The following is a 26020-nucleotide window of genomic DNA, read 5'->3' on the forward strand; positions in this document are numbered from 1 at the left end:
TGGAGATTTGTCTTGAGGCAAGAAGTGGTCCAGATCAGTTACTGAAAAAAAAGATGGAGTGCAGATTCACTGATCTTTTAGTTCATCTGTGGGATGTCAGAGGCTGAATGAGGCATTTTCAGTTCCTGCATAAATTTCAGTAGCAGCAGCAGAATCAAGTTTAACTGTTGGGTTCACAGCTTTACTTTGTTTACTCCCTATAGATTATGTGCGTAGTTATCATCCCACAGAATATATTCTCAGATCAAATGCCTTAAAACCCAAAAAGAGGGTGAATGAAGTCTAAATTATGCACGCAAGGAGTTTATGTTTTATGTCAAAGTGCCTGTTATTTTAAGTTTGGAGAGCAGTCTGTGTTGGATAAAAAGTTTATGTTAAAATCATTATCTGAAGGCAGATCATTTTGCCAATCTGATCTCTTTATTAAAAGTGTTGCAATAATTTTCTCTAAAGTATTTTTTAGGGCTGAGAGGTAAAAAAAACAAGTATCTACCTCTAACTAAAGCCGTAGAAGCCGATACAGCTGGTGTGCAAAGACTTACAGGCTTCCAAACTGCTCAGCTCTTCAGAAAGAGGTAAGACTGGAGAGGATAAAAGATTAGTCAGAGGTGGCCAGTCATCCAGTCGGAAGGCCGAGGAGTGTCATAAGTCAGGAGGAGGCCAGCTTCTTTTCCTCAGCTTAATTTCTCTTCCTCCTGTCTAAATATTTCTGCTGCCTTACCCCCTTTTTTTTCTTTACCCTCCTTCCAGTCTCAGTATCTCTCTTTCTCACTCGCTCTCCTCTCTACCGGCTCTGCTCTGTTTTTTTTTTTCTCTATCCATTTGGCTGCCGATCTGTATTCATAGAGTGTGGTCAGAGTGAGATAGAGCAGGAGGCCCTGCGTCTATTTCTGTGTCCTAGCTACACATTCAGATTAAAGCCTTTAATACTGAGAAACAACCTTTTATGGAAGTGTACGGCAGCAGGACTCCTGGTAAGCGGCGGTGGAAACTTCAACGCTTGAATGTTTTAACTGTTTTCTTTCCTCTCCAGATGCTGTGGAGATTGGATACTTCAGTTACAGCAGTTCCTTTAGAAAAGGGCTGTGTAATGTTATGTTACGACTCGAGGCAGTGACGTCAAATTTTGTCCTTTCGTTGCCAGCAAGTTTTTTTTTCTCTAACCTGGCTTTAATGGTTCTATGTTAGCATTATAAATGTTAAACGTACTGCATCTTTTTCTTTGTGAATTAGCCCTTTATCCTGGGATATGACCTCTTTTATTTATTTCCTTTTTTTCTGCAGTGAGGAGGTGGCCAGACATGGCTTCACAGTCATTGTGGACATGCGTGGTTCTAAGTGGGACAGCATCAAACCTCTGCTAAAGATCCTTCAGGAATCGTTCCCTTCTTGTATTCACGTTGCTCTTATCATCAAACCAGACAACTTCTGGCAGAAGCAGAGGACCAACTTTGGCAGCTCCAAGTTTGAATTTGAGGTAGGCGATGCTCGAACACGCTTTAAATAGTTCAACATAAAAAGGTAATCATTTTAACCCCTCCACCTTGTTTTTTTTGTAATTTTTGGTTTTTGGTTTGATTTTCTTCTCTTTTCGATAATGATTAATGCATTTTGTTTTGTTGTCTCGTCATGTCAGTGTACCGTATGCTCAGATGAGCAAATTGTTGTAAACTGTTAGTTAGTTTTGCATACCCACTGGCCTTTTTTACCAGCTCTAATTGGACTGTGCTTTGTGTCAGTGGCACGATTCTGTCCCATGTGGGCATGTTGAGGTGGTATATTTAGTTCTGACCCAGTTACTATGGAAACAGGATATATAGGACATGGCAAAGAGTTTATTCCTAACTTTAGTGCATTTGGCTTTGGACAAGCAACTTGTTGTATTTTTGTTGTTTTTTTTCTTTTTGTGTATGACGTCAAACGTACTATTTTTGGGTGCACATCAAGTGCCGTAGAGTTTTACTTATCAGGCAGATCACAGTGATAGAAGCATTTGTATGAGAGATAACTCAGTCTTTCTTGTCACCTCACCACACCCATTCTAACAGTGGGTGTACAGTGCTTACTGATTGCACATTATCGTTAGAGTCAAGTTTTTACAGTAAGAAATATTTTAGAAACTTAACAGTTGACTAGTCTGGAATATGGTGGTGATTATATTAGTGTAAACTGTGCTTATTTTTCCTCTTTCGCCCTTTCATCTATTTGTAATTCTTTTTTATTTTCTTGTGTGTCCCAAATCTGCCTTCCCGCACCAGACGGTGATGGTCTCCTTAGAGGGTTTAACCAAGATTGTGGACCCTTCCCAGCTGACAGCCGACTTCGAGGGCAGCCTAGAATACAACCATGATGAATGGATTGAGGTTTTGATTCTTTTCTTTTGTTTACATCTGTTCCTTCATAAGATGGTTTTAATTTAAATCTTTTGTGCGCTTACTTAAGAAAACATCAGTCAAAGACCAGTCTTATTGCAGATCTTTTTAAAAATTCAATTCCGTATCCTCATTGGGGAAAAAAAGTTGACTTTTAACTTTCCTTTCAGGTGCGGCTCTCTTATGAGACGTTTGCCAGTGATGCAGCGCGGGCTTTATCACGCCTTGAAGAACTCCAGGAAACCTTGTCCCAGCGTGATCTCCCACGGGATCTGGAAGGGGCTCGGCGGTTAATGGAAGAACATGCTGCACTGAAGAAAAGGGCCACCAAAGCATCGGTAGAGGAGCTCGACGCACAGGGACGGAGGCTGCTCCAAAGGCTACAGTCACAGACTGCAGGGGTTGGGAGTGTTGGAGCTAGCGGAGATTCTAACGACCACCATCACGGGTTTCACGTGCACGCGGACGCGCACAATCTGGTGGCTAAAGTGACGGGTGTGTTGGATAAGCTGCACGGGATGCGGCAGAATCTGCAGCAGTTGTGGCACATGAGGAAACTGAAGCTGGACCAGTGTTTCCAACTGCGGCTGTTTGAGCAAGATGCTGAGAAGGTCAGAGAACTAATCATTCTAATCACAAATGAACTAATCACAAAGTTAATTGTGTTGTCAGTTCTGCAGTATGCCTGATGTTAAATATGCCACTACAGCGGTTAAACTTTTTGGACATGCAGTCATTCCTGACTAATCTTTTGCATGAGCATACTTACCAATTCTATTCAGGCATAAAAGAATATAACATGATCATCATCATTACCATGTAAGCCAGATAATTGAGGCTCAATATGGTTGTAAAGGTTTAATAAAGCTGACTGATGGCAGGTGTTGAATATTAATTTTCTTTTCCTTCTAAATGAATGGATGACATAATACGTCATCTTTACACTTACAGTGGAAATTGCTTATATTCTTTAAATATATATTTAGATTTCTGGTTGCCCATTGAGTTTACAAGCTTTTAAATGCCCTTTGGAAATATATAATTGAGTTTTTCATATTCTAAGTAATGTGTGAGTGTGTGCTAATGGAAACTGTAGCCCTATACACTTTTCAGGGTTTTTGGCAAGTACCTTTATTTAACAGACATTTGTCATATTCTTACCTCAATAGAGGGTGAACAACAGCGGTCTTTTAGTTTTTTAGTTTTCCTATCAGAGGAGCTTGGAGATGACCTTTGCCTTCTTCAGCGGTTGTGGTTAATTAGCAATCAACAAGGCCTCTCACTCCTGCTGCTATGAGTTACCACAAGATGGGCAGCTTTTCATTTGATGTGCTTTTTGTAAAGCTAACTGTGTTTTCTCCACCTACTCTCTGTAGATGTTTGATTGGATAATGCACAACAAGGGGCTTTTCCTGACCAGTTACACAGAGATCGGAGGGAACCACCAGCATGCTGTGGAGTTGCAGACGCAGCACAACCACTTCGCTATGAACTGCATGGTAAGACCCTATCGTTAGCTGTCACGCACATACAAATGCACAGAAACAGGTAATGCAATCGTAAACTGCCGTCATTCCTCTCATCCACACTAAATGCTTTTTTTCCCCACCCTTCATCCCAAACCACCCTCTCCCTATATGGGGAAACTGATGTCTTCTGTCTTGCCATGCTCTTTTTCTCATATTCATCTTTTTTTTACTCTGCTTCAACTCTGCCCCAGTTTGTCATGTCTTGTCATGGTGCTGTTCCCATAATTGACCCGCATTGCCTTTGTGCCCCTCCCACCGCTGTGTGCTGCCCTTTGCTGCTCTGCTCCACCCTCCTCCCTGCGACATCATAGCTCACTCTAGTCCTTAGAGCTCTGCTGTTGGCTAATAAATTTAGCTGAGGATATAGTATTGTGTCACTGCACCCACCACACTATGCACTCTGCCCTAACTTTGTTTTCCTTTGTCACAGTTTGACTGGTAAGCTTTGCAAGGTTTCTGTTTCATCCTTTTTGTCAATCCTTTGCAGTGCACTTTCTTCTTACATCCCTCATAACTTATAATGGTGTGTTATTCCTGCTTGTCATATATCATCAAGCAAGTAAACCAAGCTTGTTCCAGGCTTCGTGGGATGCATTTAAATTAGTAGATTTATTTTAGACTAAAAACAGCTTCAAAATAATCTGAGAAACAATAAGGATGTAGCCCACTACCTCTGATTTGAACAGCAAACTAGCCTGCCATTTTTCCGTGCTACTTTCTAAAAGTAATTATTTTTAGTGCAAAAGTGAAACCAATGGAGAGCAGGGCAACTGGCCTAAATCTTCTTATAGAGTCACTGGTGTTACAGATCATTTGCAACATTCAGCCCAGAGAGGGCGGTTTCAGTGACCTCCCACAGCCGGATGTTTCAACTGTACTGGCTGAGGTGAGCCAAAAAGCAACTGAGACAGCTGAGAAGACAGATAGACCTACACTGTATACTCAGGCCCATATTGACAGGGTAGACCAGTGGTAGGCAACGCCAGGCTTCGAGTGCCGGTGTCCTGCAGGTTTTAGATCTCACCCTGGGTCAACACACCTGAATCAAATGATTAGTTCATTACCAGCCCCCTGGAGAACTTCAAGACATGTTGAGGAGGTAATTTAGCCATTTAAATCAGCTGTGATGGATCAAGGACACATCTAAAACCTGCAGGACACCGGCACTCGAGGCCTGGAGTTGCCTACCCCTGGGGTAGACAAACATATACAAACATGCATACAGATGGTTTAACAGTGAAAGACCACCGCCCCCTCCACCTATTCTTCCACAGGAAGCGGTGTTTCCCCTTCCTGTTGCCTGCACAGCACAATGGAAACACACAGTGTCAGTAGGTGTGTTTATACTGCCTGTTCTCCTGTTTGTGTGTCCGCGTTCTCCGACTGTGTCAACATTGTAGCAAGAGTAAAACCAAGGTGAAACAACGCAATTACTCGTTTGCCAGTTTCCAGCGACTAAACAAAAAAAAACCCACCAGCATATGTTTACTGTATTGTGTCAGGCAGTCATCAGTGATGGGAGTGTCATGTGTAAGTGAAGGTTTGGACCAAATGCTGATGGTGACTCTTTGTTGTTATGTGAGAGATAATGTGTCACGTTGCAAAATACAACCCCTAGGGTTATGATACTGTTACTCCCCCTATGGGAGGTACTTAAAAATTCACTTTAGGAGTCAAGGAGCTTTTTTTTAAACACTTTTAATAGAGCCGTCAGTTTACACATGTGGCATATGATGCCTTTTTTCCCAACTACTACAGGTTTTAAAACTCTAATATCACAAAATGAATTCAGAGAGTTCAGATTGTTTGGCTTGTTTTGTTAACTAACACAGTTTTGCTGAAGATTTTAACAGTTTGATGATGCGACACATTCAGATGTTTGATGTAGATGCCAAAGAAGCAAGTCAACAGTAATGATCTCAAAGAAGCAATTGTTGCTAACCATCAATCGTTAGGACATTTCCAAACTTATTCTGTAATTCTACAATTTTCACAATTGGAAAAAAATCAAGACAGTTGAAAGTTTTGCAAGGAGTGGACATCCCAACAAATTAAGCTAAAGGTCATAGAAATGCTAAGAGAAACTAAAAATCCAACTACAAGAATCCACGGGCCTCAGGTGACGGAGGGGATGGTGGGATTGTGTTGAAGCCACAGGACTTGGGTATCTTGTAATGATTAAATTTAATAAGCATTGCTAGTAGATTTGTTCGAACTGTCATGCGTGGAGTCGAAATGTTTCTAGTCATATTTGTTGAGAAGGAAACACATGATGTATGTTATGCAGCAAATATAACAACTGTCCAAAAAATATTGCAATATAAGCCCGAAATCAGACTGTAGAAATGCCATGATCTGTACAAGCAGTCGTTTTGTATATTTGCTGCAGTCTCAGAGAAAGGTACGTGCACACCTCCAAGAAAATGTGCTATTGCAGCCTTTACCATCCATGCTGACTTTGCGCAGATAGAAGTAGCACTCTGTCATGATATCCTGCATTAAAGATAAATGAAGCTGTTACGTTTGAGCATAATGTTTGATACCCATAACATTCATATACACACGCACACATAGAGATACAGGGAAAGAGCTTTCTTACATCAAGTACTTCATAATTAAGTACAAAGAATGTTCTTCCAGAGAGGCAGGCAGGGTAAGCATCACTGGAAACATCATATGCTGCTGTGGAAACGTTTCTTAAATTATCTGTAAATACAGAAACAGGTTTTTTCAAAAAAGTACACTTTCAAATAAATATATATTTATATATCTAAGAAACTGTTTGCTCAAGGATTTAGACTGGACATAATTTTGTGTTTTTTGCACTCTGTTGTGATGAAGTTGTGCTGAATTTCGAAGATGTTAATGCTGATTTTGTGTTTATTGACTACGTGCCTAGTTGATTCGTCAACTCATTGTTTTTTCCGCGTAGCTTGTTGTTTTCTTCAGTCAACTTCACCTGATGCCCAGCTAAAGTGGCACCTATTATGAAAGGAATGATACGTTTATGAGTTCATGTACAACTGAAGCTCACATACAGACGTAATTCTTTACAAAGGACAGCAATGCAAAGAAGATTTATTCCACGCTCATGGTCCTATGGACAGTTAAAGTAACATGACTAAGTGATAAATGAGCTAATATATTCACTGAAGATGAGGATAAAACTTTCAGTCATTGTAAGTATCACTATTTTTAAATGTAGTCTGTTAGATCTGGTGTAGTGGCTTAAAAATGTCTTCCATACATCAGTGCGTAGATCAGTGTATACACATGGTGATAACATTATGATTTCACGAAAGTGAAGTTCACACTCACAAGCGATGCTCACACAGATGAGTACGCTGATTAACAGAATACACAGAACCACCAGACACACCGTAACATGCCTGAAAAAAACTAATGAGAAAATAATGTTAATAGTTTTGTGTGTTTGTATTTAATGTGTTTGTATCGTCTGAATTTGAATATTTGTCTTACCTAACTCAGGAGGTTGCTTTCTTCCATTGTTGGAATTGAACGCTGGCCATCTGATAGTCATGTACCTAAGAGAGGGGGGGCGGTTGGTGGCTGCGCTTTGGTTTCCGATGTTTGGCAGTGTTGCGTTTGTCGCAGCTCTCTGATTTTTCAGCTCCTCTCTGTTCTTACCATTGAACACAGGGTTTGGTTGCTGTTCTCTTGAGTCCCTCGTTGCGTTGTAATCTATACCGAGTGTGTCTGCAACTTCATAAGTATTGTCGTCTTCTGACCACAGGTCAGCATCCATTGTCATGTAATCTTCGTTTTCTGCTGCCGGCTCCACCATTGCTGAGTGGTGTCTTTGGTTGTTAGTGACTGTGTGATGTGTTTTTCTAAAATGCCTTACAGATTTTTATGGATGCAAATGACTTGGTAGGAGGGGCCAATGTAAAAAGGTTTCACTGGAAGCATCGGGCAGCTACTTTTTACATCTGGAATATAACAGCATATATTATATAAAAATGTAAAAAAAGAAAAGAAGAATGAATGTTTACAAAAAAAGAATCTGAATTCCAAAGGATTCGGGAGGGATTTTGATACTGTATCTTGTTCAGTGGACTAAAAAATGGAAAACCCAGAAAAATTCCTAAAGGCAAATAAATGATTTGCCTTTAGTTTGTATACAAAGAGATGGTTCACAGAGATTAGGAGTAGTTCCTGTGAAAACTGGAAAGCAGGAGCACAGGGTGTTGGGAAAGTGAACTGTGAGATAACCCAGTTATTCAAAACTGGGTTTACATTGTTTGAGTAAAGGAATCTTACAAATGACTCTTTGGGTTTATTAGTGTTTCATGTTACAAAGCCAGTCATCTCCATACAGCTACCTTGCTGACTGAATTAGGATCCTGTCCAATATGACTGGTTTGTTCATTCATACTGTTCATGGTTAGCATAAATTCACACGTCCTGCAAAGTTACATTTATATTAACCTATAGCTAGCTGAAGAATTGCACATTGCAGAGATATTTTTATATTGCTTGACATCCCTATATTACCCATGAAATTTTCACTTCAGTAAATATTGTAACTAAAGCAGCGAGTCTGGTTACTGGTCATTTTAGAAACAGGAAGTATTTAAAGCTTTAAGGTTTTGGGAGTTTTTACTGTTTCTTGTGCTTCCTTTACAGGATAGACACTGTCTATTTCTACAGATTGATTCATTTCTGGGACCTGTCCTCTTTTCCATTTTCCGTATTTCTGTCTGTTTTCTCTCCCACAGCCACTCTCATTCCCTATGGCACCATCAGTTTTAAATTAAGAAGACTTTTTAAATTTATATTCTCCCAACTCCTCCTCCCTTCTCTCCTTCAGCCATCAGTTTTAGATTACCACCCGAAGTAGTCCAACATGTCTGCATTTCCTCTCTTCCCTTGAATGATTGTGTGATTTGGAGGTCCCCCCCAAAATCCCAATAGTCCCTAATACCACATAAAACCTCAGAGACAGTTCTTCCTGTGACATTTGATGTGTAAGATTTATTATGGGATTATAGTAGTTCTAGTCCTAACCGCCATGCTTTTATTTATGACAACTTAACTTCTGCTGTGTATTCAAAAGCTGAACTCGTGTTAGCCGTGCTGTTTAGCTCACCACTGTCGCTCTTATCCTTGAACCAACATCAGATTGTATCGAGCACGTTTCAGTGTTGATTCTGCACAGTATGGATTGTTCTTCTACAGTACACGCAAATGCAGAGCTGTTTAAAATCTCTCTAAACCCTAATATAAAAACAGACAAACTCAAAGCTTCCTGAGTTGAACAAAGTAAATCCAGTGTCCACAGCTTTGATGAAAACTGCTTTAAGGGTCGTAGCTGGTGTTTGGTTCATCTTTCCTTCCCATTGTGATTGAAACAAGCTAGCTAAGAGCCATAATAGGCTCCAGGAGCAGTAATTGAATAGAATAATAACACGCTGTTAACACAGTTGTTAATTAGCGTTTGCTGATCCATGCCTATCTACACAAAACAGCTTGGGGCCCATATATTAAAAAAGACTGAAAGATTAAGAGGCAAATGGGCTTTTTTATTATTCACATGGGGGTATGTCTCCCGTGTGTGTGTGTGTGTGTGTGTGTGTGTGTGTGTGTGTGTGTGTGTGTGTGTGTGTGTGGTGGTGAATATTTGGACTGAAGATGTCCAAATATTAACGATAAGAGCACTCTTTATGTAAATGTAGCTTTTCTTTTCTTTTGTATAGAACTGAAATTAATTAAAAGAGTAAAACCATATTAAATAATTGTTAATATGTTTTGGGTTTTTTTTTTCTCTGTATCTGTTTCTCTCTGAAAAACAGAATGTGTATGTGAACATCAATCGAATCATGTCTGTTGGAAATCGGCTCCTGGAGTCCAGCCACTATGCCTCTCAGCAGATCCAGCAGATCTCAAGCCAGCTGGAGCAAGAGTGGAAGGCCTTTGCTGCAGCACTGGACGAACGCAGCACCTTGCTGGAGATGTCTGCCAGCTTCCACCAGAAAGCAGATCAGGTACTGGGATGCAAAAAATTAATTACACTTCTGATATTATAGTAATACATGTGTGCATAATAGATGCACATTTCTTCTTTTCTATATGTGCAAAAAGACTTTTTTTGGCAGACGTAAATGCGCTGTTGGCAGCTCTGCTTGAAAGCATCAGAATATCTGCATGTATTTATAAAGTTGTGAGTTCTTACATTCATTTAGTACATGCTGTGCAAACAATAATTGGAGCATGCAGCATATGATCTGTTATGTAATGATGTGTTTTTGTCATCTAAACCATATTACAGCTTTGTGTAATTTTCTACTCTTACTTGTACTCTTACTTATACATTTAGATTAAAAAAAAACTTTCCAATTTAAAGCCCCTGAGGTTACTGTGGAACCTTGCCAATGAGAGACCATTTAAATGATCAATACTACTTTAAACTGTTTTGCTTACGGATGCAGTAGCAGAACATTAGTTGTTGACAACTGTTGTTTGCTGAGTGGCTCTTTTTCTGTGTGGTCTTTCATGCCCAAGACTTCCTTGTAAGTGACATATAAGATCAAAATCCATCAGTTGTTCACAGTTTTGTGAATAAATACCATCACTCTGTCTTTCTTTTTCCAAGTGATGTCTTACTTTTCTCTTTTTGACTGTGTTGGTCCTCCCATAGAAATTCTCATATGCACCACCATCTGGATAGAAAACTTCAGGGTTATTATTTGTGTGCAAAAATGACTTTCGAAGACATATTAAAGCTATTGTAATCTTTAACTGACCTGCTTGTTCGGTCTTAATAGCATTTGTATGATGCTGTACTTGTGTTTCTATACAAATACTGTATATCTGTCTTTTTTCGCAGTACATGAGTAAAGTGGAGCCGTGGTGTAAGGCATGTGGTGAGGGAGAGCTGCCCTCTGAACTCCAGGATCTGGAAGACACAATCCATCATCACCAGGGGCTGTATGAGCACATCACCACAGCATACTCTGAGGTCAGTAGAAACAGGCACATTTGCGGAGACAGTGCGTCCGAACCATAAGTGCGCGACACAAATAAGCATGCAAACACACAGAGTATACAAATATATATACAAATATCATTGTGACTCTATGGAATACAAACAATAGATGTGATGATTATGCAAATCGTGCATTCAAAATATTCACACATGCCTTCAGCAACAATGGAAACTTTCTCCATCGATACATCTCTTTGGGTTTTAGTTAGTTTCACAACTTAAAATAAAGCAAATAACACAAATTAAACAATGTTTGAAATTTAGTTTGAAATTGGTAGATTCACTGCCTCCAGCTAAGAAATCTAAAACAATATTCAGTTAAAAACATACATTAGGGGTGTTATGTTATCTACTGGTATTTAGTAGTGGTTGGTCCACTGTGTGCTATAGTAGTCGCCTCCCATGAGATTTTAGAGCACTTCCTGCTTCAGTCTGTTGACAAACCTTATGGAGATGCTTAGCATCTTCCCAGAGTGGTAAAACTACTTCTAAATGGTTTGCTGACCATGTTACTGGTACGCTTGACTAGCCAGCCAACTCCACAGAGAATCTATGCGATATTGTCAAGAGGAAGCCCAAAAATTCCAGAAATTCCACATTTCTACATTAGAAATCCTGTTTTTATTCATCTTAGGAAATATTCTAATAATATGAGATCTTAGACTCTGATTTTCATGAGCCATAGCCCATCATTTTCAAAATTACATAAAATGCCTTGAAATGTTTCTATACAGCATGTAAATGAATATAGATTACGTAATAGTTTTAACTTTTTGAATTAAATTATAAAGAACATATATTATACATATATAATATTCAAATTATTTTAGTTTTGTATTAATATTAATATTCTAAGTCTACTTACAGCATCAAACGCATCAGATCCACCCAGTACTAAATGTCACACTGCCCATCAACTTTCAAAGGTAAGCCAGGATGGCAAGTCTCTGTTGGACAAACTGCAGCGACCCTTGACCCCAGGAAGTGCAGATTCGTTGATGGCATCAGCTAACTACTCCAAGGCTGTGCATCATGTTTTGGATATCATCCATGAGGTGTTGCATCATCAAAGGCAACTGGAAAACATCTGGCAGCATCGCAAAGTCCGTCTGCATCAGCGCCTGCAGCTGTGTGTCTTTCAGCAGGATGTACAGCAAGTAAGAAATGTGTGCAAACATCCACAGCAAAACCTGGCTTTGCTGAGACTCTCAACGCCCACACAACGACAGTACAGTAGGAATTGCATAAAGTGCTGTCCCATCTTGCCCTTATGTCTGAATTAGTTTCCCTGTAGACTTAAATTGTCTGTACTCTGGCTACTTAACTATCCAATCCAGAAATCCGTCCACTTAAGCATTTTTTACTCTGAGAGCTTGAGAGGATGTCAATGAAGAGCGATTTCCTAGGCTTGTCATTATATGTCAATTTTAGGGTTATTGAATCTTATAAATATTTGTATTTTCCAGTTCAAACTGGAAATTGAATTTAAAAAATGAGGGGGTGATATTAAGAATACGATATAATAATCTCCAGTTATTTCAGTAGCTTTTTTTAAGTTCCTCTGGGGATTTTTTTTAATTTCTTTTGAGTGAGCGTCTCTATGTGTGGCTGTGGTGGGATCAAGTTCTTAGATCAAAGTTCTGAGTTGGTGTATTTCTGTCCTCTGGGCAGGAACCCCTCTTCCACCTCTCCTTCTCTCTCACTCATTCTTGCTGTACATCTATGCTTCTGTCTTCCCCATCTCTTCTTTATCACCTTTTTCTCTTGGTAGTGGTTTCCATGGTGATGCAATTTACTGTCACATAATGTGTCGAGGGCATTGTGTGCATGTTCATATGTGTTTGTCTCATCAAAATATTCTCTCAGAGATGTTGAAAATCCCTTTCACAACCCCACATAGAAACAGATGGAGTTAGGCCATCTGTTTAATAAATAATAAGGTTATTAATAAGTACAAAGACTTATATCTGTTCACAGCCACAATGGGAATGCTGACTCTTTACACTGCTTTGGATTTACACTGAAGCAAAACCCAGTCACCCAGGCTGTAATTTAAACATGACAGACTGCATATGGAGGAAAGGAGTAAAGAAAAGGGGGTGGGGAGAAGCAGAGAGATGACATCTATAGACTGCTGTAATTAATGTGGTCTAAATGCAGGCGATTGTACCCCCTACTGCTGGGAAATACGTACTGCATCCTCAAATGCACTGCTTATTTTTACCTGTTTAAATGTGCTTGTGTGTCTGCATGTGTTTGTGTGTGTTTTTAAAGGTGCTGGACTGGATAGAAAATCACGGTGAGGCCTTCCTTAGCAAACATACAGGTGTTGGAAAGTCTTTGCACAGAGCCAGGGCTTTACAGAAAAGGCATGAAGACTTTGAAGAGGTTGCACAGGTGAGCAAAGCAAACACTTTTTGTTCTGTGACGTACTTTTTCCCATCAATTTATTATTTTTGCAACAACCTGAAAACAGTATTTCACTGTGTAGACTTGACAAAAAACAACCCAAAACAAAGCAAAATGTTGAGTTGGTACGTTCAGTTTAATAAGTTGTGACAAAAATGACAAGAGAAAGTAAGTAAAGTTCTTCTTGTAAAGGTCACTTGGAAGAGATAGAATATTCCCATTTTAAATGTATTTAATCTTTCAGAACACCTACACCAATGCTGACAAGTTACTAGAGGCTGCAGAGCAGCTGGCCCAGACCGGAGAGTGCGACCCAGAGGAAATTTACCAGGCCGCCCACCAGCTTGAAGACCGCATCCAGGATTTTGTGCGACGTGTCGAGCAACGTAAAGTGCTGCTGGACATGTCTGTTGCCTTCCACACACATGTCAAAGAGGTGTGTGTCCCTCTCCCTGCTTCAACTTGTCCTGTTTGCAGCATTGATTTCACTCCTCCGTTTTGCTTATTGCTAGAATTTAATGCGACTAATACAGTAAGAGGACAGCGTGTATAAAAATGATGCAATGATGTTTATTCTGTATTAAGAAACATATTTTAAACTGAGTTACCTGTCTTCATATTTTTGTTGCAGCTCCAGCTGAAATGCAATAAACTCCGCAGGCTAACTTTGCTCTGGCATTTTCACATGCAGGCTATGTTGAATAGCCGTAGCAATTTATGTAAAGTGTGTTTGTATAAATGCATCAGATTGGTTCCAGATGTGTTCCTGCAACAATCATTATGCTGTTTGTAAAAAACAAAGAGTATAATTTTCTTTTGCCTCTGTAGTAACCATTCACACGCCATACAAAGGTAATCTGACCTCATCTGCCTTCTCCTTGACTTTGATTAAGGCAGGCGGGTCTTTAGGTTGTCTTCTTAAGCCTTTAGGGAGCTGTAAAAATGCATTTGTGCTAAGCACTCCTTGAAATAACTCTTTTGTGCATCTTTGACTGTCAAAATTAACCTTCCCAGACGGAAAGGCAGTGCTCTCTGCATGTGTTAACACTACATCCTGTTTACATAGACTCATAGACAGTAAGAGCCTAGGTATTATTAATGAAGCTAGTCTTTAATGCCCATATGGACTAATCTCCTTCATCCCATCTGTCAGCTCACAATGATAGCAGTACGCTATCTGTGTGAGCGCATGTGCATTTCTGAGCATGTGTGTTTGTGTTTGTGCCACTATGATTCTTTTCTCTGCATGCATATGTTTGTACAAGTGAATGTTTCCAACTCTGCTGCCCATCACTTCTTCAAGTGCTGCAGAATCCTTTGGATGCAGTCCAGTGTGATAGAGGGCAAATTTACTGTGATGACAGGGCATGAACTACATTGTATAAGAAGCAGTTTACCTGTTTTCCACGAAGCTAACTGATCAGAAGGCTCGGACTAATAAAAGTAGCCATCTTTATTTAATCAGAAATTCTCAGACAAGGGCTTTGACAAAGAGAGAAGCATTTGTTCTGAAAAATTAGTCGCTCACTTGATTTCACTTTTCACACATTTTTAATGGTCTGTGTCAGTATGGAAACCATGTAATATGTAACATAGTTAACGCAGTGAACAATATCAAAAGTAGGCATGTTTTTGTGTTGGCAGCGTGGGTGTTAGACAAACAATGGGTGCCAGGGTCTCTCCCCTGCAGCCTGGACCGTATGCCAGGGCTTCAGTACCCTGAGCCAATTCACCCAGATGGCTAATCTGTTACAAAGATGACCATTCACAAAACACCAGCTTTGAAAAGAACTGGTTGGATTTGATTTGTTGTTGATTTCTGTCTCATATCTCTTGTCTATCCATTTGGCAGCTCGTCTGTTTATTCTTAGATTTCTGTTTAACTCACACCACTATATGCACCACCCTCAAACATGTGTCTGCAGATTATTGTGCTGTTTTTCTCTACATTTGAACTGGCTTTTTTTTCTTTGTCGATCACACTTAGCTGTGGACATGGCTGGAGGAGCTTCAGAAAGAACTGCTGGATGATGTTTACGCAGAGTCAGTCGAGGCAGTCCAGGATCTGATCAAGCGATTCGGCCAGCAGCAGCAGACCACCCTGCAGGCAACAGTCAATGTTATAAAGGAAGGAGAGGACCTCATACAACAGCTCAGGTGATCATTTATTAGTATTATTACATTTTTAAATGCCTCACTAAAGTCTGAATATTGTAATATTCAATGTTCATCTGATCATCTGTCACATTTGCCATCTGGAGATGGCCTTGGGTTACACATATTTTCCAATTATTCAACAATCATGTGTTCATGAGATAAAAGGAAAACAAGAAGCGCTGATAGAAGAATACACTGGGAAAAATGGGTGAGGGTGATTTCTAACAGAATGACTTGACAAAAATTGGGAACAAAGTCCTCTCCATTTAACCCCTGCTTACAGAGACTCTGCCATCTCGAGCAACAAGACTCCGCACAACAGCTCCATGGCCCACATTGAGAGCGTGCTGCAGCAGCTGGACGAGGCCCAGGGCCAGATGGAGGAGTTGTTCCAGGAAAGGAAGATCAAACTTGAGCTCTTCCTCCAGCTCCGCATCTTTGAAAGGGACGCAATTGACGTAAGTAGGCGGAAAATAGAGGGTTGGTGTATGATGCATATTTATTTTTAAAGTGAGAGTGAGGAAGACAGAACAAGAAACACCAGAATAGTAGAACTCGTGATCTTTAGATGTAAAAGCGAAGACAGAATGTTTCAAATATCCACACCGCAGGAAGGTGTTTTCAATGAAAAGGGAGAAATTAAGGTGTACAGCAGGGACCAAAAAGACTAAAAGTTTGGACATGAAAAACAAAGTGCTACACATGTGATACGCTAAGAAAGAAATAACAGAATGTATCATATCAGCCAATTTGTTTTTTCTTATTGGCTGTTGAAAAGATCAATTACATGTGACAGCGGGCTTACTGGCAAACCAAAATGACTGTGACTGTGAGCTGATGGACCATTACAGCGTGAAAGGAAGATTCAGTCCTGGAGTGAGGATTCCAGCTGGTTTAAATCTCGGCTAAATTCACAGTCATACTCACACGTGCGCTACATTAAAAAAGTGTTTAGTTCCACTCGATGAATCTCATCCACTGACTCGCTCCAGTTATGTCTCCCCCTCCCCAGTTAGCAGTTTGCTAATTCCTTAGCATCTTGCTGTGAGAGTGAACGCTGTACTCAGCTGGTGCTCAAAAATGAGCGCTGCTCTTAAAAAAAACAGAAAGAAAGAAAGAAAGAAAGAAAGAAAGAAAGAAAGAAAGAAAGAAAGAAAGAAAGAAAGAAAGAAAGAAAGAAAGAAAGAGAGAAAGCATTGCTTTTATTTTTATCATGGCTATCAAATTAGATTTGTTGAGCCATACTGTGCTGACAGAAGAATTACACTCTGGCACTTTAGAAGCAAACGCACTGAAAAGAGACGCAGGCTTGTATTAATAAGAATCATGTAAGTAAGAAGAAGAGATGTGGAAAGTCATTATTGAGGACATAATGAATATATTAATCTTGGAAAATGGTTTTCAATTATAAACTCATCACTTGTGGTTTCTGTGGGTGGTAAGTTTAGTGTTTTTGGTCCAGAATAAAAATAGCTTAAACAGCTACTCCATAGAGCACCAGCACTCATGGTAAGTGGATGACTGTAACTTGGTTTGGTGATCCTGCGATAATGATGATGATGATGATGATGATGATGATGATGATGATGATGATCAGAATCAGAATCAGAATCAGAATACTTTATTGATCCCTGGGGGAAATTATTTTTTGTTACAGTGCTCCATTTTAAACCAACATTAAGACAAGACAGACAATACGCTAACTAAGAATAGTACAATATATACATATATATACATACATACATACATAAGTCACTTATAAATAAATAGTTGGAAAAGAAACATGTGTAGTTGTAGCAGCAAACAGTGTGTTAAGTGGATGCGTTGTACAGGGAGATGGCCACAGACAGGAATGATTTCCTGTGTCGTTCAGTGGTGCTTTTCGGTAATCTCAGTCTCTCACTGAACGAGCTCCTGTGACTGACCAACATGTCATGGAGTGGGTGGGAGGTGTTATCCAACATTGTCTGGAACCTATTTTAATCTGTCATTGACGCCATGGGGGGGGGGGGGGCGTGTACCCCACTGCTTTATAAGTATCCAAAACATGTATTTTGGTCAGAAGACATATATTGATGTTTTCTCCGGGCGGACTTTTCTGGGGCCTCCGTGGTTTGTGACACTGCTCTACATTGATTGATTTCGCGACAGCTTTGATGGAGGATGCGGGCAATTGTAGAGTGCTAATGGGGTTACTTCCACGGTGGTCGAGCAGGATTTAGTGGTCAGACGGGCAGACGTCTCGGGTGATTTCTTGACTACTGTGGGCCCACATAAAAAGGTGAGCACAAACCTCTTAAACCTCTTAAATATAATGTAGAGTCAAAACATTACAATATGTAAAGCTTTTAAAATTTAGTATTATATGAAGGGGTGTATATTACATGTGCGTGTCAGGTCAGGTACACCCACTCTTGCACACAGGATTAACAGAGGGACTTTGAGGAATATGATGAGTGGAAAAGGCATTCCTGCCACTCCACACACGCGCAGTTGCACAACGACACTCCCTCCTGGCTTAACTTGGGGGGGGTGTGTATGTTAGATGAGGGCACTGGTTGAGGTGAGACGCACACTCCTCCCTCAGTGCTTTATTGCCTGACAAAAGCTGTGTATGAGTGCATAGCACCAAGACCAAAACAGTCAGAGGGGACACTTCTCCTCCATTAGTTAGTCATTTCAGACTTTGTAGATTAAGGAAATGGTCTTTTTGTACTCAGAGGGCATTTTACTCAACTGTAAGAGGAGAGGAGAGCAGAGTCTAAATGAGCGCTTGGTAAGTTTGTTAAAACTTTGTTGCCAGATTTGTAAAAATCATCATATTGGTTTAAGAAGGTATTATCTGTTATTGTCTTATGGAAGCTTGATAAGATTATCCTGTGTGTTAACTGAAAGAAAAATTGTGTCTCTGTACAGAGCAGATTTTATTCTATTAATCCAAACTCCTACAGCACAGCGCAGAAAGCAGAGGCACTTTTTCATTTGGAGACAGGGTAATGTTCTCTGTTGTAGAAGTGGTCTATCTCGCCTTTTGTATACTTATTCAATAGTTACAATTAGGACCTTCCTGTGAAGTAGACTTTCATGCATGCATTGCTTTGAATAATTACAATATATCAGTTTTAAACTTTGTGAATCTTTTTTTTCCCCTTGGTTCAATTCTCATCTGAGTCTGCTTTTGTCATGAGGTGAAAAAGGAGAAAGAAATCAGGAAGCTGAAGACTGATACCTCCCAAAATATGAATATACCTCCACAGAATATGTATTTATTCATAGAAACTCTTGAAACACAACGTTTTTCTTGTTGCTGGAATTTGTGGCTTGTTTTCTGTATCTCGGGGGAATATTTAAAGCTCTCAGCTGTCTCACACTTACTAGGCGAACCTCTCTGAGAACACCAGTAACAATCTTAAGCATTGCAAAATGTATAATTACACGTTATGTAGAAGCTGTAGTAAATTACATTTTTAGCAGTGTACAGTGTAACTGCATTATGAATAAAATAACTGTCTCTGGCAATCTGGATCAGGGGATGTACCTGAGGGACAGATTAAATTAAGCACAGTACTGGCTGAGGAGGTTTAACTTATTCACGTATGATTAGGAACGTGATGCCATCAATGCTGTTCTCCTTTTTTCAACATCTATTTTCTGTATGACTGTCTCCCGATTTTTATTTTTCTGCCTTATATTGAAACTCACTGGCCTGGCTGTTAGCAGTTGGCTTATTTTTCCTCACTGTGTTGGAGGTTTTCTGGGTAACTGTCATGTGTGAGACTCGGAGACAGATTCAGAACTCGCACACAGGACACAGAGGGAACAGAGGGACCAGATAGGGACTGAGGAAAGATAGAAGATAGAAGACTGAGGAAAAAGTCCAATAAAGATGGAGACACGACAGATTACACAGGGAGACACAAATAACTAACACGGGTACACAGAGGGAAGACTGGACATGAAAAGGGAACTAAATGAAACTAAACAAGGAACAGAGAATTAACCAAACTAAGAAACAGAAGGAAATTATACTCAGGAAATAACACATTATCTTAAACCTCATTCCAGAAATACCTAACAATTCAAGACAAGCACAAACTACTTGGTCACAAACCCAGGACCATGACAGTAACAGGATAACAGGATAACTGTTTATAATTTGAAGAGGACAGCTTTGATTTTCAAGGAAAATGTTTAATTCTTATCTGGACTTTTGATTTTTAGGGCACGGTGACTCAAGTTACCCAAAGGTAACTTTAAATTCTTTACATGCATTTGTTGGGTTACACTAGGACAGAGACTAGGGTCAGACCTCGAAAGAAACTTCAGGATTTTGCTCATATTACTAAAACAGCACAAAGCATGGATATTGAAATCTGATAAGTTGATTTTGTGCCGATGCAGCAATGTAAATATCACCCTCTAAAGCTCAGATCTGACATTAAGATGTGATTCCCCAGCATACCTGTGTGCTTAAAGTGCTTTTGGAATGTGTAAAGTCAAGTTTAGTTAAAAAAAAGTTTGCTTGTAATAACAGTATTCATAAAACGTGATTCTCTCTCTTGATACAATAAGTAAAGACTGCAGAGCAAGAGGTGAATACCTTCTAGAAAACAACAAAACTATAACTCACGGTTTGAAAACAAGAAAGACAAAAAAGATCGAGACAGCATGGAGACAGAGCTGAATGGTGCCAGGATCAAGGTGCTCCTGGTATCATGATTCAGTCTGTGTGGGCAGTCAGAGACAAGCGCTGACATCTCGGTACATCTGCTCCACCAGCCGTTTATTACCATTTGTAATATATTATCCATTATTGTGGAAGCCAGCGCGCTGCTGGCTTACAGCTCTTAAAGTGCTTGAGTTGCTAATTGAAGATGAAACAGCTGTCATATTTTTAAATGCAATTCTTTCCCTCTTTCTTCTTCTTTTGTTTTTTTGTCAGACATCTGTCTTTGAATTAGCAGGATAATATTTAAACATAGAAACCCTGATTTTTTTTTGAATTCATAGTCATTTGGTATATATTTTCCCCCTTTTTCAACACCAAATGAACATACATTTAAAATGATTTTAACTAACCAAAAATACACATATATATCTAGATCGAGGGGTAACTGTGGTGTAGAAGACAAATTGCTGGGATTAAGTAGCGCACAGCTGTTGGTGCAAATGTTTCTTCATTGTCACTGTCCTTTTTGGAAATAATAATACAAAAAGGAAACGTTCTCCCATTTTATGTGCATGTTAGCCCTTCTTCCTGCCTTAACCCTCTCTGCCCCTCTCAGATCATCTCAGACCTGGAGTCATGGAATGAGGAACTGTCACAGCAGATGAGCGACTTTGACACGGAGGATCTCACACTGGCTGAGCAGAGGCTGCAGCATCATGCGGACAAAGCTCTTACCATGAACAACCTCACCTTTGATGTCATCCACCAGGGACAAGAGCTGCTGCAGTATGTCACGGAGGTCCAGGCGTCTGGTGAGTTAGGGAATATAAATACATTTAAACCTTGAGTATTTATTCAAGGGGGCGACCCAGTGCCAGTCGTTAGGGGAAATTCTGCACGGGCTAAAATACCCTCGGGAGCTCAGTCCCTTATTTGACTTCTGGTAGGCCAAACCTTTGCTACTGTCATTTCCCAGCTCATTCCTCTACTCGTGCCTTCCATGAATAATTTGTAGAGTGTAAAAATAGGAAGCCATCCAGCTGTGGCTGCTGCTGTTGTATGGATGCTGGGAAATATAGTGATGTATAGTATAACCATCCTGATTATGTTAGAAAACCTTTTTCAGTGTTGGTAACACAACAGAATGTCCACTTTCTGCAGGTGTGGAGCTGTTATGCGACCGAGACGTGGACATGGCCACACGGGTTCAGGACCTGCTGGAGTTTCTCCACGAGAAGCAGCAGGAGTTGGATCTCGCCGCAGAACAGCACAGGAGACACTTGGAGCAGTGTGTCCAGTTAAGGCATCTGCAGGCTGAAGTCAAACAGGTATGTATGTGACTCAGGGGAGACAAAGATGCAACACTAAAGCAGCGATTAAGGTTTGACTTGGGTTTCAAAAGCTCTCTAAAAGCTAGAAAAAGAACAATGACTGCTTACAAAGCCTGAAACTGTTTTCTGACATCTGGTAACTCATAATATATTTATATATTATGAACTGCATATATGTGTCCCATACATATAGTCACACATGAATATTCACATGAATCTTCTTTTTTCCTGTAGTCACGCTGCTGAATGGAAATCCGTTCTGGCAGTTCAGTGCTAACATACTGAGAATCTGCAGCAGAGAGTGATAGTTCGGCCTTTTAGCACATACTATGTTGTGTCTGTACATGACCATGGGTAGATGACTCATCCTGTGTCAACAATTTCTCTCTGTCTCTCTCACTCGTTCTTAACTGTATTCATTCTGCTTCTCCCAAAAATATTCAGTAATGAGCAAATTTAGTTTGCAGTGCAATAATTGATCCATCATTCAATTTTCATCCGAATACTAAATATGAATTTCTTTGACTCCACTTTGATCTGTCCAGGTGCATGGCATCATGCATTATGACGGATAGAGATTTTCTCACAAGAGTGCTGTGAAAAATGAAGTACACTTTTACTGCTTCCTTAGGAATTAAAAGTGCAAGTGGGAGCCAGTTGCTGCTAATCAAATGCACTTGATTAACTGTTATCAGCAAGTGTGAGCACCTCTATAAAAGCAGACGTTTTGGCAGTTTGCTGGTTTTCAGCATTCAGGTCTTATCTTAGACTATAAAAGGCTCAGTGAGCATGTTAAAGTTCATAACAGTACAATTAGAAAAATACTGAACAAGTATGGCTTGTTTGGAAGAGTTGCGAGGAGAAAGCCTCCTCTCTTTGAAAACAAAATAGCAGCGCAGCTTAGATTTGCTAAGTTATATCTGAACAAACCGCAAACTTCTGAAATAATGTCCTTTTGACAGACAAGACCAAAGTGGAGCTGTTTGCCACATTTGGTGAAAACCACCGAGTAAAAACACCTCCTAACTACTATCATGCGCGATGGTAGAGGGGTAATTATTTGGGCTTGTTATGAATCTGAATGCTTTTGTCAGCTATGAACTCCTCTGTACACCAAAGGATTCAAATGTGACGTCATGTCTCAGCTACATCTCAAGATGCAACAATAATCCCGAGCACACCAGCAAATCTGCAACAGAATGGCTGAAAAAGAGCTGAATCCTGTGCTGTAACGACACAGTCAGAGCCCAGACCTCAGCGCTGTAATGACTGTAAGACTTTAAGAGAGCTGTGCTAAAATGAATGCCAACAAACCTCAATGAACTTAAACAAGATTTTAAAGAAGAATGAACCAAAATCCCTCCATAATGATCTGTTTTAATGACGTTTTTCTCATCACTGTATATTACCCACAAATGTCTTTCAATGTAGCTAGAAAAGTAGCAACTTTGAAATTTGGTGTAGTGTCCACTAATTTATTGTACATTTAATGCACAGAGCATTAAGAAAAATCTATTCCTATTTGTTCAAATACTTGAATAAACAGCAATGTTACAAAGAAACACAAGAAAAACCAATAATCCAGACAAAAACAGATGTGGTTTCTTTCCTATTGTTTTGCATGTCATCTAGTTATTCCCTAACAGTATCTATTCAGTAGTGGAACACAATTACAGCAAGACAATCATGTGGAGCAATCTTTCCTGCTGCTATCTGAAACCCAAACATCAACAAACACGGAGGCAATTTTCACAACAAGGACTCTTATTGTGGTGATGCAGCCAAACAACAACAGTCTTAGGCTTGAACTTGAACTAAAACTAATGAAAAAAAATTTGGTTGCTGGAAAAGAAAATGATATTGATACTCGAGGAGGGCCGCGTCAAAACATTTCAAACGCACTGCCGTCACAATGATATGACAGCTGACAGAATGATGATAGCGTGTTAGCATGGAGTTAGTTTTCATTCAGTTACTGAATGCAGTTGCTCATCATTCACAGAGAAAGGTTGCTGCAGGTGCGGCTCTTTTACAGAGCGTGATAATTGTTTATTCAGCTCAGAAAATCTGAATTGGGATGGAGATCGTCAGTGTGGTTAGTGCGTATTATTTCAGGAATTCGGTGTAAAATACACTTCAACAGCTTTTGCCATCCACTCTCTTACACGGGGGAGCTTAGCTATTACACAACCTGCTCTGAATCCTCTAACTGCACCCTTTTACAGTAAAGCCGGGAACAACAGTAATCTTGTAATTGTAGCTTGTGTGTTTATGCTGCTGAACTATCTCTAAATATTGCTGTGCTAAATTTACCAGTGTAAGTTTGTGTGTTTGTTTTTTTAACCCAAACCCAGAAGTAGTTTCTTATTAGGTCTGCTGGAGGCCTTATAATAGAAAAGCGGGAGCTCAAACGAAATAAAAGGATTGTAAATAGATAAAGCTGTGTTTTTATGCCATGGTTTGATAAAATATTGAGCTATATTATAAAAGGGTTTAGTGTTCATTCACACATCTGTGTTAAGCCACATGTCCCCACAGCTCCTCTGAGATTAAAAAGCTAACCTCATACCTGCCCCGCCCCAGGTCGTTGCAAGTGCAATGGAAACACTGACCCTGTTAAAACTTCTCAAAAACAGGTGTCAGTGTTGTGTAGCGTCATTCATTTTCTGGCCAGGCTTCATATGCAGTTCTGCTACCACCCACTCAGCAGGCGTGCATGCTGAGTCAGAGAGAGTGAGCGAGGTGTCTTCGAGAGACTAACCTTTGGCTAGAATTAGGCCAGTGAAAAACAAAAGCAAATGTGATTTTTGGGCGCTGCAGGCAGCGTGTATGCAAGGTGGGGTAGAGAAGGTGGTTTGGGAAATGTGTGCAGGGTATAATTTCAAGATCAAAAAGTTGGAAATGAGCATTTCTGTCACAGAGTACCGACAGTAAAATATAGCAGAATAGAGAAGTAGCTAAAAAATAAACGACCAGTCCACTTTTTTTTGTTTTTCAGTTGTTTTTAAAATGTCATAATAAATTTAATCCCACTCTTTTCGAAGATAAATTTCGAAGCTTTCTGTTGTGCTGTAGGTGCTGGGTTGGATCCGTAATGGTGAGTCGATGCTGAACGCAGGTCTGATCACAGCCAGTTCCTTACAAGAGGCCGAACAGCTGCAAAAGGAGCACGAACAATTTCAACATGCAATAGAGGTACAAGAAACTCAGCTGCCTCATTTTTTTGCTTCTGTGTTTTTTGTAAAAACGTAATTCCCCGCCCTTCCCCCTTTCACCAGGTTTACCTTGATTCATTTTTAAAGGTCTAGTTGCCTTTTCCATCCTCGCTTCTGCTCCCGTGTCGCTTTCTTGCCCTTCATCTTCCAACCTTTTGCTTTTCTAAAACTCTTTTTAAGGCTGATATCGCTGCACACGGCCTCTCCGTCTGATCACAAGTCAGCCATGAAATGGAATTATGAATAACCGGCATCTATACCCCTCTCTTTCTTCTCTCGCTGCTTTTACCTTTCCCCCTTATTTTCCTTCTCCTCTTTACCCCTGATTATTCGGGGTGCATTGGTTCATTTTAATGCAGGCCTGTGCCTGACCTACTTCTACGACGCTGACATACATGCAACAATTCACACATAGAAGAACATTGTTTTTTATTGTTGTGTAAGTCAGAGTGGAATTTTAACACATGCTGCACACCCCTGATTCCCACCCCAGCACTAGTGAAGGGAAAAAAGTAATATCTTTCTTAATTGTACACAGCAGATGCTTCGGACTTAAGACTTATCCCACAAAAATATTATCAAGGCTAGCAAGATATCGTTAATTTTTTTCTTTTGTTTATCCTCAACGGCCCCGAGTCCAGCAGGAAGCAAAAGCCTTACTCTCGGGCTATGCACTTTAACTCAAACATCACCAGATACTGGTTTTTTTTTTTTTTTGTTACCCTCGATCTCATTTCCTCTCCGAAATGCTCACTCTAGGACAACCTTTATGGCACAGCTATAATCAGACACAGCTTTTGTTTATATTGCCTTTACTTTGTTGCTTCCCAGTTCACAGATCTCTACCAAAGTGCCCCGTGGGGCCAAGAGGAAGCTGAGGTCGAATTTTCAAAGCAATCGTTGTGATATACAGATTCATGTACCACCTGAAATTCATTGTTTTTCATATCACCCTTCCCCTGCGTGCAGAAAACCCATCAGAGCGCGCTGCAGGTACAGCAGAAAGCTGAGGCTCTACTCCAGGCAAACCACTATGACATGGATATGATCAGAGACTGTGCAGAAAAGGTATTGTTGCTTTGTGTTGTCTCTGAGGGAAAATAGTGCGGGCAGTGCAGTGGCTGGTAAACTGATTTATTTTGTTTGACTTGAAGGTGGCAGACCACTGGCAGCAGCTGATGCTAAAGATGGAGGACAGACTTAAGCTGGTTAATGCTTCTGTGGCTTTCTACAAGACCTCTGAACAGGTATTATTGTTTGTGCACGTGAATGCATATGAGTGTGGGAGTGGGTGCCACCAAAGTAATATCTGATCTTAGTGTATGAGTAATT

At 40.1% G+C, this 26020-nt stretch overlaps 2 protein-coding genes across 5 annotated transcripts in view; one reads left to right on the forward strand and one right to left on the reverse strand.

Moving 5' to 3' along the window:
* The window catches only part of triob (trio Rho guanine nucleotide exchange factor b), a 107035-nt gene that overhangs the window by 46066 nt on the left and 34949 nt on the right, over positions 1 to 26020 (forward strand). For 3 of the 4 annotated variants that reach the window (XM_085473200.1, XM_085473203.1, XM_085473201.1), the window contains 16 exons: positions 1285 to 1477; positions 2259 to 2363; positions 2543 to 2983; positions 3749 to 3871; positions 9715 to 9906; positions 10749 to 10880; positions 11834 to 12064; positions 13182 to 13304; positions 13561 to 13752; positions 15304 to 15473; positions 15757 to 15931; positions 20759 to 20954; positions 21304 to 21470; positions 24549 to 24668; positions 25658 to 25756; positions 25843 to 25935. In XM_085473200.1, coding sequence (XP_085329326.1) covers positions 1285 to 1477; positions 2259 to 2363; positions 2543 to 2983; positions 3749 to 3871; positions 9715 to 9906; positions 10749 to 10880; positions 11834 to 12064; positions 13182 to 13304; positions 13561 to 13752; positions 15304 to 15473; positions 15757 to 15931; positions 20759 to 20954; positions 21304 to 21470; positions 24549 to 24668; positions 25658 to 25756; positions 25843 to 25935 — 2752 coding nt within the window. Of the gene's footprint in view, positions 1 to 901; positions 975 to 1284; positions 1478 to 2258; positions 2364 to 2542; positions 2984 to 3748; positions 3872 to 9714; positions 9907 to 10748; positions 10881 to 11833; positions 12065 to 13181; positions 13305 to 13560; positions 13753 to 15303; positions 15474 to 15756; positions 15932 to 20758; positions 20955 to 21303; positions 21471 to 24548; positions 24669 to 25657; positions 25757 to 25842; positions 25936 to 26020 lie in introns of those variants that run through there. The other variant, XM_085473202.1, reaches the window with a different exon arrangement.
* Positions 5553 to 8344, reverse strand: LOC146698183 (uncharacterized). The gene is made up of 5 exons (XM_085472764.1): positions 7361 to 8344; positions 7220 to 7330; positions 6797 to 6883; positions 6501 to 6607; positions 5553 to 6394 (listed from the first exon to the last, which is right to left on the reverse strand). Exons 1-5 carry the CDS (start codon positions 7704 to 7706, stop codon positions 6293 to 6295), a joined length of 753 nt encoding a protein of 250 aa, XP_085328890.1. The 5' UTR covers positions 7707 to 8344; the 3' UTR covers positions 5553 to 6292.

The sequence above is a fragment of the Copadichromis virginalis genome, linkage group LG11 (assembly GCF_057382275.1).
Source record: "Copadichromis virginalis isolate Kocher_CV1m ecotype Utaka linkage group LG11, C_Virginalis_male_GT1.1, whole genome shotgun sequence".
Classification (NCBI taxonomy): domain Eukaryota; kingdom Metazoa; phylum Chordata; class Actinopteri; order Cichliformes; family Cichlidae; genus Copadichromis; species Copadichromis virginalis.

What these genes read in the sequence shown, in the direction of transcription:
- LOC146698183 (XM_085472764.1), bottom strand. Translation starts at nt 7,706, where the DNA reads ATGGTGGAGCCGGCAGCAGAAAACGAAGATTACATGACAATGGATGCT. An exon ending in TAAGACAAATATTCAAATTC is followed by an intron (nt 7,331 to 7,360) that starts AGACGATACAAA and finishes AAATACAAACAC; the next exon opens with ACAAAACTATTAACATTATT. An exon ending in TGAGTTGACGAATCAACTAG is followed by an intron (nt 6,608 to 6,796) that starts GCACGTAGTCAA and finishes CTGTATTTACAG; the next exon opens with ATAATTTAAGAAACGTTTCC.